This window comes from Lepidochelys kempii, chromosome 11, assembly GCF_965140265.1.
Source record: "Lepidochelys kempii isolate rLepKem1 chromosome 11, rLepKem1.hap2, whole genome shotgun sequence".
Lineage (NCBI taxonomy): Eukaryota > Metazoa > Chordata > Testudines > Cheloniidae > Lepidochelys > Lepidochelys kempii.
Window position 1 is genome coordinate 35967513 of NC_133266.1, and position 21346 is coordinate 35988858.

At 39.4% G+C, this 21346-nt stretch overlaps 1 protein-coding gene across 12 annotated transcripts in view; it reads right to left on the reverse strand.

The window, feature by feature from the left end:
* LOC140895597 (sodium channel protein type 2 subunit alpha-like) overlaps nucleotides 1-21346 on the reverse strand; it is a 119918-nt gene that overhangs the window by 25596 nt on the left and 72976 nt on the right. For all 12 annotated transcript variants that reach the window (XM_073305672.1, XM_073305669.1, XM_073305673.1 and 9 more), the window contains 2 exons: nucleotides 1839-1959; nucleotides 663-817 (listed from right to left, as the gene is read on the reverse strand). In XM_073305672.1, the coding sequence (XP_073161773.1) occupies nucleotides 663-817; nucleotides 1839-1959 (276 nt within the window). The remainder of the gene's footprint in view (nucleotides 1-662; nucleotides 818-1838; nucleotides 1960-21346) is intronic.

A 21346-nucleotide genomic window follows, 5' to 3' on the forward strand; every position in this document is an offset into this window, starting at 1 on the left:
AGAGTTCCAGAGCTTCACCAGCTAGTTCAAATGGCCCCAAATCCTAAAGTAAAATAATTTGAAGCCATAAATGTGTATATGTTTTAATATGATTCTGATGTGCACTCATACATTGGCCCAGGTCCTTTCGGAAATAGAGATGGGCTCACAATTCAAAATTTTGGTCAAAATCCAAACAGTAACAAAGGTCAGTAGAATTCAGGTCCAAAACTCTGCACTATAAATAACCACTATAAATTCTGGGTAACTCCACTGGCTATAATAAAGTTACTCCAGATTTACACCAGTCTAATTAAAAGCAGAGTTTAGCCCAGTGTTTTGGTTTTGGTCAATCTCTAATCAAAACATATGTGAATCTTAGTAAGCCTTCCAACTTTGGTCCACATTTCAAAACTGTAATGAAACATGAAATGCAGGAACTTTTAGAGTGTTTTTGAGTTTCAGCGTGAACATTTTGCACAGCTGTGATTAAAATACATCTATCAAGGCTTCTTTATCTTGCACATTATAAAGTGAGTGTTTGCTACTGCTGATTCCCAAATATTTCTTAAACTGATTAGAGTTTTATACTGATCAAAACCTATCCTGTATGCAAACATACTTTTAATAAATCACCCTTCTAAAAGCTTATTTTTCAGAATATGTCATCAGTATTTACTCACCAGAGCGCCACTGCTCAGAAGAATCATGAAGACAATGAATGTCTCAAACCAGTTGTGTTCAACTATGCTGTAGCAGGTTTTCCTAAGATTCCACCAGATTTTGCCTTTGCCATCTTCTATACTTACTTGACAACATGTGAACTTCTGCACACAACCTTTAAACATATTAAATAACTAGAAATTGGAATAAAATAGCAATTTATTTTGAAGTAGTTAATCACTCTGGCATCCAAATTATTATTAATTTTATTAGTTTGGTAGCCACTCTCTTTATGAGATACTTTTAAAATCTGACACTGGAATCCCCTACTTGCCGTTATAAGGTTCTGAATATCTGAATAGTGATAATAAATAGATTTAAACTACATCTAGGAGTGAAACCATGGGGAGAAAATGACAGTGATTTGCATTTACAACTAAGTATGAAATTGACTTTAAAAATATCTGTCAATATTACACACAATCTATGAACTACAATAAAACTTCAGAGTTACGAACACCTCGTGAATGGAGGTTGTTCGTCACTCTGAAATGTTCATAACTCTGAACAGAACATTACAGTTGTTCTTTCAAAAGTTTACAGCTGAACATTGGCTTATTACAGCTTTGAAACTTTACTATGCAGAAGAAAACTGCTGGTTTCCCTTTTATTTTTTTCAGTAGTTTACTTTTAACATAGCACTGTACTGTATTTGCTTTTTTTTGTCTCTGCTGCTGCCTGATTGCGTACTTCCAGTTCCAAATGAGGTCTATGGGTTGTCTGGTCAGTTCGTAACTTTTGTGTTCATAACTCTAAGGTTCTACTGTATATCCAAAACACAGTAGTGTTTGTGGCTATTGGTCAGTTCTGTTTGTCTCAGAAAAACAGAGTTGCTCCAAATTCTAAGGGCCTTCTCTAATGACTACAAAACACAGTTATAGGATTGGAAAAATTAATACTGCAATTATCTTAATATTGAGATATGTTAGTGATTGAGCAGGGAGGAGAGTTAGCCACCTTCCAGAGAATTCCTATTTTGACATTTGATTATCACTGACAAGGGAGTAGCTTCTCTTGGCTAGTGAAACCAAGAAGGCCCATGGCGTTTCAAGTGCCAACTGTTGTAGAAGCAAATTGTGTTGAATCAAGCCCCAGTTTGCTAACACGATCTTTAGGCAATATTGTGTTTTGGTTACCTTTTGTAAAACAGGCTATTGGTTCAAGAGCTTCTTCAGGTTCAATCTCAGCTTGTTCGCCCTCTCCAGGAGGGGCAATATCAACTGTGCTGCCTTCGGATGAGCTGGATGCATTTAGCTTCTGAAAATAAAATCCCACAGGAAACATTTTTTCCTAAGTATATATTATTTATAGAAGATATTGAAATATGCCAGTGCTCCATAACTTTTAAATAAGATTATCAGTAACTACATATTGATAATATGCATTACCATAAGTAAAATCGTAGTATTCAAATCTATGTTGTGTGGGTTTGATTTCTAGAATATCTTCTTATAGGAAATTCTAAAAAATAATTTGTCCGCTAACCTGATCCATGTATAAGAATTCTGAAATTAAGGTTCAATAATATTAAAATTAGGCAATTTGCATATGCCATACTGCTAGTTATTTCACTCCCTATTATATTGGATTAAACTGGGAATGTCACTTAATCTTTCCAGCACAATGACCAAACCAACAGAAATCAGCAAACATATCTTCATGTCCACTACAAATGGTATTTTCTCTAAAATATACAGTGTATGGATTGAAATGTTGAAAATTAGATCTTTTTTCCAGTAGCAATCTTTATGACAGTACACATGACCTGTTGTTTAAGTATCTTACTGTAATGTCAGTTGAGAGGAGCAGCAAGTTAACTTTAGGACAAGCCACTATTTTGCATTATCTTCCACTATGCATGTGTTACCTTTATATATAATCAAATCATGCAGTCCTTTCTCAGGCAAAATTCCTACTGACTTCAGTGGAAGTTTTGCTGAGGACTGAAGATTGCATGATTCAGGGACTGATCCAAAGGCTCCTGAACTCAGTGGAAGCCTCTCCGCTGATTTTAGTGGACTTGGGATAAGGCCACTGATCTATTGGCAGTTTAAGGCTATCTATTATTCTGGCACCTATATTTGCTTTTAAATTTGCAAGTAAAACTATTTTTAAATGCATTTATTTTTTAGCACAACTAAAGTGAAAACAAGCACTCATCAAAGAGTTTGTAACATGTTTTTAGCTGTTAATATTGTTGATTTGTGTCTTGAATTACTTCAATCAGAAATACATTCTTATTCAGTTTTAAATAGGTAATGTATCCAAGTCTCCAGCCTTAAAGAAAGCACCGTAGTGAAATACATCATTATAGACCATGCAGCAGTAGACGTAATATGCTACAAGACTGTAATTTAGATTATAGTATTGGCAAGAAACTGTTAATGTTATTGCCATATAATTTATAATCTCATGAATGGCTACATACTCTACAGTTAATTTTATGGATTTATATAGGAATTGATGTACATACATCGAGTACATTACATACATGAGACATTAATACTGATAATTGGATGCTGATTTAAAGTATTATTTAAAGATTGATCCTATGTTGTATTAGAATACAGAATAATGTAGAGTCATTATTTATATTGAAAATTTGAGTTTGATTCCTGATCATGAAATAATAATCCTATTCTAGGCCAAAATACTTTGAGGCTGATGTACCATATCCTTAGATGTTGCGTAAATCTGTGTAGCTCCATTGACTTCCAATCAAGGGGAGCATGACCTCCGTTAAGCTACACAAATTTACACGACCCTGGGGATCTAGCCTGACACCTTTATCAGCCCAGGATATGGTTACTACTGAATCAACAGGCACCACTCTCAGGTAGTTGTTACCTTGCTGAAATATCTAATGAACAAATATTTAATTGAATAAAATGATAAACAAAATGACTGATTAAATGTAGACATGAGATTCAGGAGTAGTCATGTCTGTGAACATATAGACATCAGATTCTGAGGATATCAATCAGAATGCTCAGATTTGCACTCTGTATGGAAAACTAGAGTATGGTTGAAAGGCAGTGACTGTACCTGAGCTCTGACTGGCTGTGACATTCTGTTTCAGTATAAACCTTGATAAGATGCTACTTTATGATTGCTTATGGCTTTTTTGGAATTTTGTGTAGCTTTTGTAAAGGAGACGAACAGTTCTGAAAACTACATTTTCTACTGATCTTTAGTTAAGGCCTTATTATTAAGTATAAGGCCTTGATATTACATCCTTGCCTTCCATTAACTCAGGAGACAGCTTGCAGGGTCAGGCGTTAAATTATTTGGAAAAAAAGAACATGATCCAAACATAATTGAAATTGATGTGACTCTTTCCATTGGCTGCACTGGGCTTTGGAGCAGGCCTAAAGAAATAGGGTTACTGTAGATAAGTAATCCATATCTAAATAATAAGTATGATATCCTGTACATGTTATAATTTCTTCTTCGAGCGGCTCTTCATATTTCCACTTATGGGTATTGCACTGCCTGGTGGTGCCTGATGTTAGAACCTTCTCCAAGCAGTGCCTGTTAGAACACTTGCACGGCCCCTTTGCCTCTGCCCTGAGCATCTCCAGATGTTGTAAAAGGGGGGCAATGCCTTCTATCAGCTCACTTCCTTTCAACCAGTGTGTCAAATGGAAGTGAACCACTCCAGACCATTTGGATCTGGGTTGTTTTTTTCTCCAGTTCTTAGTGTCTTGGTAATTGTTTAGTATAGTTATAGTTAGTTAGTTAATGTCAGTTAGTAGCTTGGTGAAACTGAAGAAAAAGCAGAAGCTAAATGAATTCTTTATGTCGGTCTTAACTGCAGAGGATGTGTAGGAGATTCCCATTCTTCTTCGATGACAAATCTGAGGAACTGTCCCAGACTGAGATGTCAATATTGGAGGTTTTGGAACAAATTAATAAATTAAACAGTACTAAGTCTCCAGGACCAGACAGTATTCACCCAAGAGTTCAGAAGGAGCTCAAATGTGAAAATACAGAACTACTATCTGTGCTATGTAACCTATCACTTAAGTGAGCCTCTGTACCAAATGACCAGAGGATAGCTATAATGCTGAATTTTTTAAACAAAAGGCTCCAGAGGCAATCCTGGCAATACCAGGCAAACTGATTGAAACTATAGTAAAGAACAGAATTATCAGACACATAGATACACACCATGTGTTGGTGAAGAGTCAACATGGCTTGTTGTTTCCTAATAAAAGGAAATCATTCCTCACCAATCTGTTAGAATTCTTTGAAGGTATCAGCAAGCATGTGGACAAGGTTGATCCAGTGGAGATAGTGTACTTAGACTTTAGAAAGCCCTTGACAAGGTACCACACCAAAAGCTCCTAAGCAAAGTAAGCAGTCATGGGGTGAGAGGGTAGATCCTCTCATGGATCAGTAACTGGTTAACAGATAGGAATCAAAGGATAGGAATAAATTATCAGTTTTCATAATGGAGAGAGGTAAATAGTGGGGACTCTACTATTTAATACAACGATCTGTACTGGAACATGTGCTGTTCAATATATTCACAGAGTTCTGGAAAAGGGGATAAACAGTGAGGTGGCAAAATTTGCAAATGATACAAAATTACTCAAGATAGTTAAATCCAAAGCTCGCTGCAAAGAGTTATAAAGGGACCTCACAAAAGTGGGTGACTGGGCAACAAAAAAGATGAAATTTGGTGTCAATAAATGCAAAGTAATGCACTTTGGAAAAAATAATCCCAACTATATACTCAATGATGAGGTCTAATTTAGCTGTCTCCACTCAGGAAAGAGATCTTGGATAGTTCTCCAAAAACATCTTCTCAACGTGCAGTGGTAGTCAAAAAACTAACAATATTAGGAACCATTGGGAAAGTGATAGATTACAAAACAGAAAATATCGTAATGCCACTATATAAACTGATGATGCACTAAGACCTTGGATACTGTGTGCAGTTCTGATTGCGCCATCTCAAAAAACATATATTGGTTTTGGAAAAGGTACAAAACAGGGCAACAAAAATGATGAGGGATATGGAACAGTTTCCATATGAGGAGAGATTAAGACTGGGACTGTTCAGTTTAGAAAAGAGACAATTAAGGGGGATATGATAGATGTCTATAAAATCAAAAAAGGTGTGGAGAAAGTGAATAAGGATGTATTAATTATTACTTCACATAACACAAGAACCAGGGATCACCCAATTCAATTAATAGCAGGTTTAAAACAAACATAAAGATGTATTTCTTCAAACAATGAACAGTCAACCCTTTGAAATCTTTGCCAGGGGATGTTGTGAAGCTCAAAAGTATAACTGGTTTTAAAAAAGAATTAGATAAGTTCAATGATGGCAGATCCATTAATGACTATTAGTCAAGATGGCCAGGGATGCAACCCCAGGCTCTGCGTGTACCTTTGACTTCCAGTATCTGGGACTAGACAACAGAGGATGGATCTGGTCTGGCCATTGTTGGAAGACAGGATACTGGGCTAGATGGACCATTGATTGGTCTGACCCAATATGACCATCCTTATGTTTTTAAGAAGCTGGGGTTCAAGAGATGTGCATTCTGCCTGGCTGTTTTTCTGGCATCAGATGACCACATTAGATGACTGAAATGCTTGGGAGAGGGCCAGTTTCCTTCTGGATGTTTCATCTGCTGGACTTTCATGGCCAGAACTTGCAAGGACAGGCAGAAAAGATGCAGGTGCTTCTCCTTAAGGAGACTCTTGAGGTTAAACCCTCCAGTGCTGGGCACTCATCAGATCCAAAGTCTAAGAAGCCTGTCTCGGTTGCTGTGTCTTACTCCTGAAAGATGAAAGACTTTCAAGGCAGTAGAAAATCAGAACCTTTGTCAGGTCTGGCTCCAGATCCCATTGCTCAAGCAGCCAGGTCTTCAAAGGCACAGATGATGATGAAGAGCAGACTGCCTGCTACAGAACCAAGAGCCACATTGTCAGCTCCAGCTGTGTTGGTTCCGAAGAAGAAGTCAAGGAAGAAGACAGCCACTGTTAGCAGTGCCAGATCCCTCATTTCAGATTTGTCAGATCTATCTGATTCTGACAGGGCCGCTACAGTTATGGCTCCAAAACCCAGGCCACTTCTGGCTTCAGCTTTAAGTACCAAGCGGGTGGATCTATGAATTTCACCAGATTCCTTGCCATCCAGGTCTTCAGCTCCAACTTCGACCTCTGTCCAGTTCCAGCTCCATCTTCAGGTCCATAGAAGACATTTACATTTGGCTTCTGAGGGCTTCTTGGATCTGAATGAGAGGAAGAGACAGGCTTTGTCAGTTCTGAGTTCAGTGTTGATTCTCCTGAAAAAAGGAGAAGAGCAGAGGAGAATATTAGTCTTTCTCCTGGTCTGTCTACACCACGGATTGGCAACCTTTGGCATGCGGCCTGTCAGGGAAATCCGGGATGGTTTGTTTACCTGCAGCATCCATAGGTTCGGCCGACTGCAGCCCCCATTGGCCTGGAATGGTGAACCATGGCCAGTGGGAGCTGCGATCGGCCGAACCTGAGGCCACGCAGGTAAACAAACCGTCCTGGCCCACCAGCGGATTTCCTGATGGGCCACATGGCAAAGGTTGCCGATCCCTGGTCTTCACCTTCTCCTAAGACTCCTACAGTGTCCCCACAAAGGGTTTTCTCTCCATTTATTTCTCTTCACTCTCTGGGTCCATTACTATCTCCAGTACAATCCATCACTGATCCAAGGCCAGATCAGTGTTTAGAGGATGACAGAGGAAGAATAAAGAGATTGTTTCTTCCTGCTTCTTCTGTTTGATCCTCCTCCTGCAGGTATGGTCTCACATCACAGTTGTGCGGGAGACTAACAGTCCTGGAGTCCATGGCCTTATTGAGTGCTGCCATCAGAATTTTTCAATTGTCCTCCTTATGGATGGAAAGGTGATATGGGAAAAGATGGCACTGTTTGTGCAGGATTTGCCAGATGACAAAAGGAATTAGCAAATGTGATCCTAACGTTGGTCACAATGTGGCAAAGCATGCTTTTGGAGTTTCTTTAGACACCTTGAACTCTTCTGCCAGAGCACTGGCACATGAAGTTACCTGGAGAAGACAAGCTTGGCTTTGTTGCTCTTCTCTGGCTGAGGATATGAGAATTGAGGTGGGGATGGTCTTTTAAGTGAAAAGGCAAATGAGTTTCTGGAAAAGCTGAAGGAGACAAGATTGAAAGCTGCTATTTGGACTTTGATTTCTTTTACTAGGAGAAGACCTGTGACTACTCATTTCGGTTATCAGAAACACAGTCTTCCTTGACTTATTTCCCATTGAATCAAAGACATCAGTAACAACACCAACAGGCTACATCTTTCCAGAGCCAACACAAGAAGAGGTCTTTCAAATCAAAGCCTAAATCTAAACAATCTGCTTTCTCCCTGTTGTCTCTGGTGAACAACCAAGCCTCAGATTTGCTAATAGGATCGAGAATCCAGAACCAATCAGTGGGGATCCTTCCCTTCCTCTGTTTGGAGACAGGCTAGCATATTTTCTTATCAGATGGAGGGTTGTTTCATAATACACTGGACAAATCGGTGCTAGAAATTATAGAAAAGGACTAGGTCATTCAATTTGAGAAACTGCCCCCGTTCAATTCCTTATACCCTACCCTTTTCACAGAACCTTCTCATGAGGCTATTTTACTTTCAGAAGTGCAGAAATTCCTTCTGATAGGAGCTGTTGAGGAGGTATCTAAAACCTGAGAGGTTGAGTTTTATTCAAGAGACTTTTTGGTATAGAAAAAGTTCAGTTTCATCTGAATTTAGATTTAAGGAATCTGAACAAATACATAACTAAAATTTCCATATGTATGTTAACTCTGGCCTCCATAATCCCTTCATTTTCAGCTCTAGACCGGTTTGTGATGCTTGAGTGAAAGAACGCATATTTTCATATTTCTGTCCAATACAGTCATCAAAAGTACCTTCTTTTAAGGTGTTGGGAGGCCATTTCCAATACATCATGCTCCCATTTGGCCTGTTAACCACACCAATAGTGTTTACAAAGTGCCTTTCTATAGTAGTGGCTTATATGAAAAAGCAGCGTATTGTTGTTTGCCCATAATTGAGTGATTGGCTGTTGAAGGCTGCTGTTTGCAAGGATCTATCAAGCCACACTGCTGTACAACCACCCTTTTTTCAGACTTGGAGATGCTTCTGAATGTCAAAAAGATGAATTTCTGCCCAACTCAGAGAACTATATTCATAGACTTCATATTGGACTTGTTGGTAGGAAAAATCTTTTTATCAGAGGACAGTTTTTTAAAAATAGTGCAGTCTGTTTTAAACTCTGAAATATGTCTAACACAGAAAGTAATTTTCTTCCTAGGTCTCATGGCAGCTAAGACTTATATGACGCTGTTTGCATATCTCAGAATGAGGCCAATGCAGCACTGGACGTCTCAAGTTTACAGGCCAAATCTGGACAATCTTCAATTGTTAGTTAATAACCTTTGAGACATTCTGGACTCACCTGTCTCTCCTTGGGATTTTATTTGGTTTTTATTTACATTTGTGAAGTCAGCATTTGAACCCTTGGCTGAGTGTGTATTAAAATGGCATTCACTGTTGCCATAACGTCAGCCAGAAGGGTGAGGGAACTAAAGGCCATGGAGCTGATCCACCGTACATCTTTTCATAAAAGAGGTTCTTAGACCTGATCCTAAGGTTATGCCAAAAGTCGTTTCTGAATTTCACATTAATCACACAATTAATTTGCTGGTATTTGTCCCAAGGCCACCTAGTAATAAAGGGGAATCAGTTTGAAATATTTTAGATAGAAGAACTCTTGCATATTATTTAAATAGAACTAAATTTTTTTGAAATTTCTTCCTGTCACTGGAATTGTGAGCTGTTGCTTCATTAAATGATTTAAGCTGTACATGGTGAGAATAATAATATGATATATTTAAACTAGGTAGAATAGAACTCATTTATGGCCTCATCCTTCACCACTGAAATCAGTAAGATCTTAGTCACTGACATCAAGGGTCATAGAATAAAGGCTGACAACTATCAATCATTAATACTTCCAATCATTGTCAATGAAAAGTAAAGTCAGTTCTTTAACTGTTCTTGCCCAACACAGGACTCTGTTGCCACTATTCCAGACATCACAATTGTTACATTTGTTAAACAGCAAATGAGAGAAGAGTAGTTTATTTTCATTAATATAAGAAAGAGTGCAATTCCTTAGCCTGCTCTTCATTTATGTTTCAGGCAATCACAAGTGTCGAAAATCAAGTGAAGTAAATTACAAACCCCCCTAAAATTAAGAAAGAATGGTTGTCGTTTAGAAAAGGTTTTAATGCTGATTTTTCTAATAGTAATACCAATAAAAATATCAAGAAAGTTCAAGATATTGTATGGATTACAAAATAATTCTTTGTTAAATTGTCCTTTCATTTTATGCATAGGATTATCAGCCTCTAGAATTTCCCATTCCCTGTAGATACTGCTCAGTACCTGCAGAGAGGTCTCTTATTCTATACAGGGATACAGTTGAAACTATTTGTTTATGATGCAGCATTCTCAAGGCCTGAATCAGCAAAACAACATGCTTAAATTAGGGCAGAACCTCCTCTCCCGACGCCTAGAGTATCAAGGAAAAACTACTTCTATGGGCTTAGTGCTGTTCTGAAAAAAAATATAATTATACACATTATTGTATAGAATGTGACAAATAGGCATAAATAGTAATGCATTAGTAACAACCAGAATATTTGAGTAACTACATTCATTAGAGTGTATAGTGAGCCTACGTACTCTTCTTTTGAAAGTAGTGCATTTTCTAATTTCAACAGTTTAAATCATCAAAACAAACCTTGACCAACAGTATGTTGTTGGCCCATTTCCATCAGAATGTATTCACTTAAGACCCGTTCTTGCCCCCATTTAATTTTGCTCTAGATTTCAATGGGAGCAGGAGCCGGCTGCTAAAATTTTAAGCTTTACAAAGTGCTTCATGATTCAAAGTGACAATAATATAAATAAAGGGACTCAGCCATTACAAATTGCCTTTAATAATCCAGCTATTCATTTCAAACTTTGAGTTTTGACTGTTACAAATTGCTGTCTGATTTGGTTGACAAAATATAATATAAATAAAGGAATTCCCTATTCAAAATTGCCTGGAACCAAACCATTAATCTCAAATATCATTAAGTTTGCATGTATACTATGAAAATAACTCTGCTAATTGCATCTCTTAGAGCTTTATTCTGGTCTTTTGGATTAGCTCAAGCATATCTTGATTTATATCATTATGATATTTGCCCTGAAACTGAAACAGTGTGTATGCTACACAGTACTGTGAATTTCTATCAGTACATAAGGTCCAGTAAGGTAGATTTTAGTTATTGCCCAGTTAAGGTCATTTAAAAATATAGATGTCAAATGTCTACACCATACATAATTTTAACATTGAAGGCTCAGTTATGTCTCCTATGAGGCAAAATCTTCTTATGAGCAGGTGCATGACCTGAATGGTGGCGTTTTTCTTTTGAAAGACATATTGTGCCACAATGCCTCCTGGGTATGTGGGGAGGAGAGCGCAGAGTTAATCTTGCTAAACCTTTAACAAGATGGGTCAAATGCTCCCCCCCAGCACAGCCATCTTGTTACATTGGAGGATGGAAGGCATCCTTGTGACTTCTCTTTTCTGTAGTCCACTCAAAATTTTGGTACTAACCCTGCAGTTGGATTCTTATCTGTGCAGATTCCCTTTGAAGCCAGTGGGGCTCCATGTGGGCACAACATTTTGTTCCTATGGGTCTAGTTGCAGGATTGGATCCTTAGTCCTTACAAGCTGCAATCATGTCAAATTCTACTCAGAGCTACACTGATGTAAATCCACAGCAATCCTGTTAAAGTCATTAGAGTTGTTCAAGATTTACACTGGCATTAGAGCAGAAACAGGTGCATCACTTTTATAAATGTTATAAACTTTTATAAAACTTTTATCAATTTTTGCGTCATATTTGCTATTATCAATCAGTGAGAGTTCTGTCAGTTATGCTGCAATGGAGAGCACATTTGCCTTTTATTTAAAAAAAACAGTGGATAAATGTAACAGTGCAACTTTTTAAAAAGAAATGTTCATTGCTTAAGTTACTCTGATTTATACGGAGTAATGTGAGTCCCAGATTTGAAACACAGACTCAGGTATCATAACATGTGCATTCCAAAATAATTGTATTTGACAGAAGAATTTTATTATGCAAATGATTTTTAGTTTCTTTGGTTTTTGGAAGAGAATGTTTGTAAAGGCTTATTTCTGGCACTTCTGTTCTCTCTTCTCTTCTTCTGTGAAGTGCTTTTTGTTTTTCTATTTGTTTCTGCTGAATATTACTTTTGGCATAAATTATATGTCCTGTTCATATGCAGTTTATGAAAATTCAAGATATGTGGGTGCCCAAATGAATACAGAATATCACTCTTAGTACCTAGCAAGTTTGCATTAAGCATTTCAAAATATAAATAAATGTAAATATTTTTGTGAATAAGTCGATTTCGAAATGTTCCAATTATTTTCATTAAGGAATGTGACAATAAGCATTACATAAATCACCTAGAACTTTGTTTATTAAAACAATATATTTATAAGGGCTGAATCAAAAAGGGTTGTTTTTATATTTTTAAAAACTGTGCATGCTCCCTTTTTTCTTTGTTCTTTTTAAAGTTAAACATTCCTTTAATGTTTTGATCCATATTACCAAAACCTGTAAAACATGCAGTTACTGTTAAAGTACTTTATAAAAAATATCTAGAAGAGTCATTAGCAGAGTCAAACGTATGTTGGGGTTGCCAGTCTTGCCTGACCATGCTGTGATGTGAGTCACATGACTCAGCAGAGAGCAGCTGTGCACTTTTCTACTATCTTGCAATGGATGGGGAAGGAACATAGCTGAGTAGCATGCAGGCCAGTCAATATCCATTAGAAAAGTGACTATATATGTATAACTTGCTTAGGTAACCTGTGTAAAAGTGGTGATACGTTGCTCTACCTGGTTAAAAAGCACCAGAGCTGCATTCTTGATTGCTCCAGCTTGGTTTTACCCCTGTGAGAAGTAAGAATGGTAGGCAGTGAAGTTCAAGATTACAGTACCTCTACTTTTCTTCTCTTTGGAAACTCTCATGTAAACATGGCTTCAAAACAGTCAAAATATATTTACTAAATATTTTATCAGTTGGCAAAAAGGAGCATACATATTGGCTGACAACAGAGTTCAACAAACATTCCTAGGGATCTACTCTAAGTTTATATCTAGTATCATCAGATGAATATAAAATATAGGAGCTGCAGCTAATAACTGTTCTGCAAAATTGTGGCTCACAATCAAGAAACAAAAATGAGCTAACTACATAACAATATGGCTAGCACAGATTTTGAAAGTATATGATAGCTTTAAAGATAAATCTTAACAAACATTATTTTAACTCTTGGCAGAATATTCTTCAAATTTTTATGCTTAAATTGTTTACTCTTCATTTAATTGACCATATTTTATCGTTCTAAACTGAATGCATACAATAAGCAAAATACTTTGAGGTTTTCTGTTGTATAGTTCCTGCTTCCATTCTTTTAACAATGATAGAATTTACATGTAGAAATACCTCACAAAACGGTGAATTCTCCTTGAATTTCTATCCAAATTAGATACTGTGAGGTACTGTATTATGTAAAAAAATATTTTAACATTATTATTTTATGTATATTTCTAAAGTTTCTTGATCCATTTGAGAAGGAATGGGCCAGCTGGATGGTTGGACCTGGCCCATCAGTGGCATTTGAGACAGTGGGCTGACACATTACAGATCCACCTATCAAGCACTCTGAAGAAGCTGATACTTTGGATGGTGTAGTGCAGAGGTGGGCAAACTACGGCCCACGGGCCACAACCAGTCCGCGGGACCCTGCTGCCCAGCCCCTGAGCTCCTGGCCCGGGAGGCTAGCCCCCAGCACCTCCCCTGCTGTTCCCCGTCCCCCACAGCCTCAGCTCACTGCGCTGCCCGGCAGGAGCTCACAGCCCCTCACCCAGAGCATTGTGGCCTGACCTGGTGCTCTGTGATGCATGGTGCCGTGGCTGGCTCCAGCCGGGCAGCACGGCTGCCTGTCCTGGTGCTCTGGGCGGCGCGGCTGTAGCACTGCCAGCCACCGGTGCTCCAGGCAGCGGGGTAGGGAGCAGGGAGGGTTGGATAGAGGGCAGGGGAGTTCGGGGTGGTGGTCAGGGGCAGGGGTGTGAATTGGGGTCAGGGTGATCAGAGGGTGGGGAACAGGGCGGTTGAATTGGGGCAGCGGTTCCGGGGGGCAGTCAGGAAGGAAAGGGGGGTTGGATGGGACGGCGGGGGGCAGTCAGGGGCAGGGGTTCCAGGGGCAGTCAGGGGACAGGGAGAAGGAGTGGTTAGATGGGGCAGAGGTCCCAAGGGGATAGTCAGGAATGAGAGGAGGGGTTGGATGGGGCCGTGAGGGACAGTCAGGGGTGGGGGGTCCTGGGGCAGTCAGGGGATGGGGCAGGAGGCCTGGGGGATGGGGGGCTTGGATGGGGCAGGAGTCCTGGGGGGGGCATCAGGGGGCAAGATGCAGGGGGGGGGTCGGATGGGGCAGGGGGCCTGGGCCATGCCTGACTTTGGGATGGCACAGCCTTCCCTAACTGGCCCTCCATACAATTTCAGAAACCCGGTGTGGCCCTCAGGCCAAAAAGTTTGCCCGCCCCTGGTGTAGTGCCATTTGGGAAGGAACTGGCCCTTTGAATTGGCCAGGTGGCAGGGAAGGGGAATTCAGGCTACTGGTTTGCAAAGCTGTGAACATACTGATCAGGTCATTACGGGTGATGATATACGATGATATACTGAAACTTCATGGTCACTCACAGCTGTAGGAAGGGGCAACACCTTCTCTCTTTCTACTATTTACTGATCTTGGGTGAAATCCTAGCCCCATCAAAGTCAATGAGAGGCCAGGATTTCAGTCCTTGTTCTGAGGATTAGGGGGCATAGATGTTAAAGAATCATTTTAATGTTGCTAACCTGAACTATTTATTGCTGATTTCAGATATTAACTTGAGACTTATTCCTCCAATTTTATGATGATTCATATATATATATATGCAGTGAATTCTGCTAAATAGTATTCCATATATTAACAACTTCTGGTTAATAGCAACATTTTGGTGGGAACCATTCCTGTCCCATTGACCTTAGTGTTAATGGGATTTGGATATTGGCAACAGCATGATGCTTATTAAGAAAGGCCCCAGGTGCAGGTTTGCAAGGCTGCAGCCAGGACAGGAAAAGCTGGGATGTGCTTTCCCTGGCTGCAGCCCCACAAACCTGCCTGCAGCAGGTGCTCAGCACATTCCAGTGTTTTCCTTCTGGGGCTGCAGCCCCGCAAACCTGTCTCTGCACAGGGACCTCACAAGAGGTAAAGGGCTGTGGGAAGGACAGTAGCAGGGAAGGACTGTGCCACCTGGAAGCGGGAGCCGCACTGTCTCTCTCTCTCTCTGCACTCTCCAGGCTTTGCCCTGATGAGGCGCTGCACCCAAGGAAGGAAGCCCATGGAACATGCTGATCCCTAATCCCCAGAGAGCACAGGGAGAGGTACTGTGCAGCTCCGTGAGCCCCCAGTACCTCCACTTCCTGTAGAAAGCCCTGGCGTCTGGGCTGCTGCTCCCCTTCCCGCTGCTGCCCTGTGCACAGGCTGGTTTACAGGGCTGAAGCCAGGGGAAGACATGTCCCAGTACTTCCTTCCCTGGCTGCACCCTTGCAAACTTGACTTCCACTTATTGGCAACTGCCAGATAATGGCAACTTTTTGCTGGCAATTGAGGGTTGCTAATAAGAAGAATCTTCAAAATAAGCATCACTTGTGGTCAGGAATCTTGGAATTCTGATTGATTCAGGCCTTTTCTTCAGATCGTCATGAATCTGCAGTTGCAAAGTCAGCTTTCCACTAACTGAAAAAATATCTAGAATTCAGTTCTTCTTCTTTGATGCACCAATATTAACTCTGACTTCTGATCTCCCAGATTGTTTACTGTAATGGTCTTCTTGCTGGCATTTTAATCCACTCAATATTTGTTAACTGGTACAGAATACAATAGCTAGGATTCTGATGTGTGTGAAGGTTAACCCACTCCATACATTGTATTGATCAGACATATTTTATATTAGGATTAAAGTCTATAAGCTAAATTGAACCTCTTCTAAAAGACACCAGTTACCGTTTAAAATTAGATACTTTTTCTGGCCCATCAGCAAACGTCATCTGAATTTCTCTGCATTTTCAGTGCTGAAATGGATTACTTCCATTGTTCTATCTGTTTGCTGTTGTGCACCTACTTTTCTGCAAGTATAAGCCTGGTCAATTAAAAAAAAATCCTGCCTTCTTCCACTTTAAGTATAAACTGAAGGTATATTCATTTTCACTCAGTTCAGCTCAATTATTAACTCTACACCATGGATTAACTTTTAATTTCCTTGAGCTAAATCGTATTCCCCACATTAAGCCCAAATAAATAGTCTTGGTGTTATCTCAAGGTGCTGCCCAGGAGCTGGCTGAAAAGGCATACCACATATCAGCATTGCACCAGAACCACTAAGCAACTTCTACTGCATATTCAAGGCTGTTGTAATCTTCCTGGATCCTGCATCCTGTGGCATGGTTGGGAGAAAAAGATTTGGGTGGTAGATTCATGTAATAACATATTACACCCTGCTCCCCAAAACCACCTTTGTCCTGGGCAGGTGAAGCTATGCTCCCAAAAATGGCTCCCTGCATCCAGCCCCATACTCCACAAAGTGGCACTCCAGTAGTTCCACCTATGTTCAGGGTCTTCTATGTTCAAATAGGGATTCGGGGGAGCGCATTCCCCAGTGTTACTAGAAAGTGATTTGTGATGTCTTAAGGCACTGTAAAAATTTTGCTGCTTTCATTGTTGTAAATGAAAATTTCAAACCAGGCAGTTTTTTTTTTAAATTAAGACCTGAAATTCACAAGCAAAAATGTGTGTGCAGCTGCCCAGTGTGCATGTATAAATATATATAGGGGTATTTTAGGGTCCACATGGGAAAGGTCTGACGGGTGCTCTAAGTAGATGCTACCAGGGAGTCTGTCAGAGATACAGATGGGTAGTGACAAAAGAACTGCTATATTTCCAAGTACATGTAAAAGAGAAACATATAGCTGTCTAAATGTTTCAGAGTAAATAATGATCATATTCATTTAAAAGTACAAATATATCTCCAATATGTCAGCTTTCAAGACTTTTCTTGGGAAGACGTGAAGAGCCTGTGGGAGACAGTCATGTACCAGCCAAGCTAGTATCATCTCCTCCTATGCACAATGTTTAACTTAACCTATGAAGAGTTAACCACACAAAAGGCCTCTTTTGAAGGTACCAACTGATAAAGAGCTAGCAGACTTCTAAAAAGAGATGTGGTATGACTTGGAGGAACTTAGATACTGTTTTGAAGTCAAATAGGACATGTCTCTGGAACGTCTATGAGTGCAATATCATGACAGAAGTGAAACAGTTGTAAAATACAGGAACAATACAGAATAGACAACTTCATTTTTCCAAAGTCCATTGCTGATCATACTGAACATTTAGACTACATGTAGCATAGCCCTGAGTACTCTGATACACCATCAATAAACTGTGTTATGAAGAGACAGTTGCTTCTCCAAAGTTAAGATTTTAATTTAGTTTCCATTCTAATACCTCTTCCCCTAATATCCTAAAAATGTAATTTCCATTTAATATGTGGCAAATGTAGGGCAGGGAAACTTTTTTAAACCAAATTTGAGATGATTTGGATAAGTTGCTTTTGGAATATGGGACTCAGAAATAATAGGTATTTTTTTAAAGAATGTCAAATGATTTTGCCACATTTGCTCTAAAACACAAATTGTCCTAGAAATTTCTAATGAGATTTATTTGAATGATTTTGGTGAGATCTCTAGAGCACATAACCATTTTAAGACAGGAAGAGGCACATTTGGGAAGTTATTTATTCACTGTCAAATTAGTCACACCTTTCTGTCTTTCTCTTTCTTCTTAAAGTAAGTCTCTAGCCCATTTCCTGTGGAGACAGCCTTCAAAAAAGAAAACGGATTGCTAGAGGGTTTTTGCACTCTGATTTATCAGAGTGTAAAAATAGGAAAATTGAAGTCCATTCTCTCAACTACCAGCAGCTGTAATTTCCAACTCAATTAATTGCTCCTGGCATCTGCCTCAGCTCCCTCCACCCCACTTCTCTCATGTCTTGTCAATGGAGACAGACAGTCAAATAAATGTTTCTAGTGCTCTCCCCTTAAGTATGGCTATGCCACCAAAAAAAATTAATACTTTAGTACCTGAGCCAACATAGCTTCCCACAACTCCTTCCTGGTAAAATGAAGTCCTGTTGAAGGGGGTGTCTTTTGAGGGCATTCTGATGTGCTAAGTGTACTCTAAGAACCCTGTGCAATGTTTGGGGGAAGGGAAATGCTGTCTCATCCCTTATCCCTGGTTCTAAGGTACCAGACCTTCTCCCAACAAAGAGTTATGTTTTAACGGAATCCCTTGAGAGAGAAAGTGGAGCAGATGATATTGTATATCTAATTTTTAAACACTGGGACAGGAGGTATGTGTAATCTTCAGCCTCCTGTATACAGAAGATAGGGAGTAGCAGAATCATCAATATGCATGGGTTAGGCTGGTGGCAACAGAATTTTCACAACTTGTTCATCAAGCCTCAGAATTGTTTCTCACATACTACCAGCAAAGGGCAGATGACAGCATTTCTACACATACAAAAGAGGTACAGATAGGGCCATCTTCTCCCACAGTGAGACCCAGAGCTAATGCAGTAGGGAGGAATGGAAAGTAATGGGGCTTGAGATAAAAATAAACATGGAATACCTAACTACCATGGTCCCATTCCTTAACTATCCAACATCCATTGATACACACTGTAAATGTGCATGTTGGAATGTTAGGTAGCTAACCACTGCCAGTAATAGTCCACGAGCAGAGACCAGCACAAGCAGCTGGACTCCAATTTCTTTTGCTACTAGTGATTACTACAGCCCTATGGAAATCAAATTTCCAGGGCCATCCTGACCCCAATGAAGAGTGCTTGCAGATCTCTTAAGCTCCACGTACTTGTGCTGATGAATTTTGCGGCCTTCACCAGCAAGATTCCATCCAGCCAAAGTCATCTGACCACTTCTCTCTTAGGTTCCTTGTATTGACTCTTGCTTGCAGTGCCAGGTTTTCCTCCCTGAAGACTTAATGATTCATCTAAAGCCTGCATCATGAACCTGGTTCATGCTGATATACTAAGGTCTTGGGGACTATAGAATAGCTGGCGGAAGAAAGCGCTTGGATAGAGAGATGGAAAGAAGGTATGGAGCCTGAAGAAGTAAACAGAGCCTGGAGAGTATGGAGTAGCCGATGTGTAGAAGTCAATTGTGAAGTCAAAATCCATACAGAACTTCTAGTCAGCTTTACTCTATCCCATTCCCTGACTCCAAGTGCCCTACAGAACTTATGAGCCTCCCTAGTTCCTAATGCATGTAATAAACATTTTTTAAAAAATTCTAAGGAATTTATCAGAAAAATAACTTTGCTAGATTGGAGAAAAGCACATATCATTGTATTTATCAAACACAATCATTAGAAAAAGCAGGAAATTTAGAAGTAAGGTTCAACTTGAAAGTAATCCAAACATTTGAAAGTTTGAAAAAATACAATGTCACCCAAACAATATTAAATGAGGGGAAAAAAGAACTCTCAGGCAACCTTGTCCATCCATACCAAAAATGTTTATATAATTGTTGACTACAAAAACCACAATGGCTTATTCTTAACCTTCAGATGGGTGTGCCGACGGGCCTTCTTTAAAACTATGTGTAATTCATAAATAAAGACATACACTTCATATTCCTGATTAGACAGATAGCATATTGTGAATAATGGAATATCATCTTTCCGTAAATCATATCTGATATTGGATGTTGAAATATATGGCATTCTTTGAAAATATGGGAAGTGTATGACTGACTGAGAGAAACTGGTCTATCATTTAACATATAAGCAAAGGCATGCAGAGATTCTCTGCAGGCAATGGAAGGATTGTAATTTAGCCTGGAATACAGAGGAAGCTATATATTTATGGACAAGCATCAGCAGGGGAGAAATTCTGAGTGTGTATATGCAAGTCCAAAGGAGCATTAGAAATAATATATCTCAGAGACAGAAGTTGGAAAAGAAGGTAACCCACAATATGGAATAAAATTGGAACACGAATGGACATCATGCTAGAGGCCAAGTTAGTGACACAGATGCTGGACTTGATCAAACTTATCATCAATATGCTAATGAAAAAGATTACTTCAAGGTTAGAATTCTAATGCACCTGGACTTCAAAGACTCTCCAGGGTATAATGAGAATGAAGGAAAGGAGGAGTGAGGTTCTAGGGAAAGAAAGAAGGAAGTTCCTCTGAAAGACTCAAGGTCACAGAACCAGTGACTATAACTTTGGCATGGCAGAGTGGAAAGAAAAAGAGCTTGAGAAACTAATTGACACAGCTTGCTAATGCTCTGAGCATAACATTTTCTTTAAACTGAAATGATTAGGCATGCCTAGGTGAGTGTATGGAAGCCTTAGATCTAAGTGTGTGTTTGATACCATTTAGATTGATTCTTCTCTCAGTTTTTTAGCACATTTTATTTTATTTGACATTTTTGAATCTCAGACTGTTTCCGAGATAATTCTCAACAGTTCATCCTGCTGAGAGGTCCTTCAGCTCCTGAAGGAAGTTAATGATAGGGGCTTGTGCCTAAACCCTACTTAGGTTCTTATTCAAAAGTGCCAACCAAGTATGCCATAAAGTACAGTTGGTTCTCTGGCTGTGGTGAGTCTGAACCATAGGAAGAGGCTGAATACTACAGAAAAGAGACTAGTTTGAGAGGCCAAGGTGGCACATAATAAAGCATTATTCCTCAGAGTTCAGTACGGTTCCAGGTGCCATCTATTATATGTGAATCATTAAAACAAAAAAATATAACAGACTACCCTCCAATGTGCAGTCATGAACGTGTACCTCCTAAATAGAAAAAACAAAACGTACTGTAATGGTGAAGCATCACACATATTGTATACTTTCTGCACTCCACCCACAAGCTATACAAGAACCAGGTCTATTCTAAACTGAGGATGTTTACAGTAATAGACTGTAGACATCTTAAAGCTCAAATTTCTGGATTTCTAATATTTTTAAAAATAATTATGCCCTTGAAATTTTGTTTTGAATTTACTTACCCTTAACTTATAATATGTACTCTGAGCCATAACTCCACTGTACAAAGTTTTCTTTGTCTGAGAATCAAGTATCAGAGGGGTAGCCGTGTTAGTCTGTATCCACAAAAACAATGAGGAGTCCGGTGGCACCTTAAAGACTAACAGATTTATTTGGACAAAAGCTTTCGTGGGTAAAAAACCCACTTCTTCAGATGCATGGAAGAAGTGGTTTTTTTACCCATGAAAGCTTATGCCCAAATAAATCGGTTAGTCTTTAAGATGCCACTGGACTCCTCGCTGTTTTTGTCTGAGAATATTATCTCCATTAATCTCCAAGGTGTCAGCCAT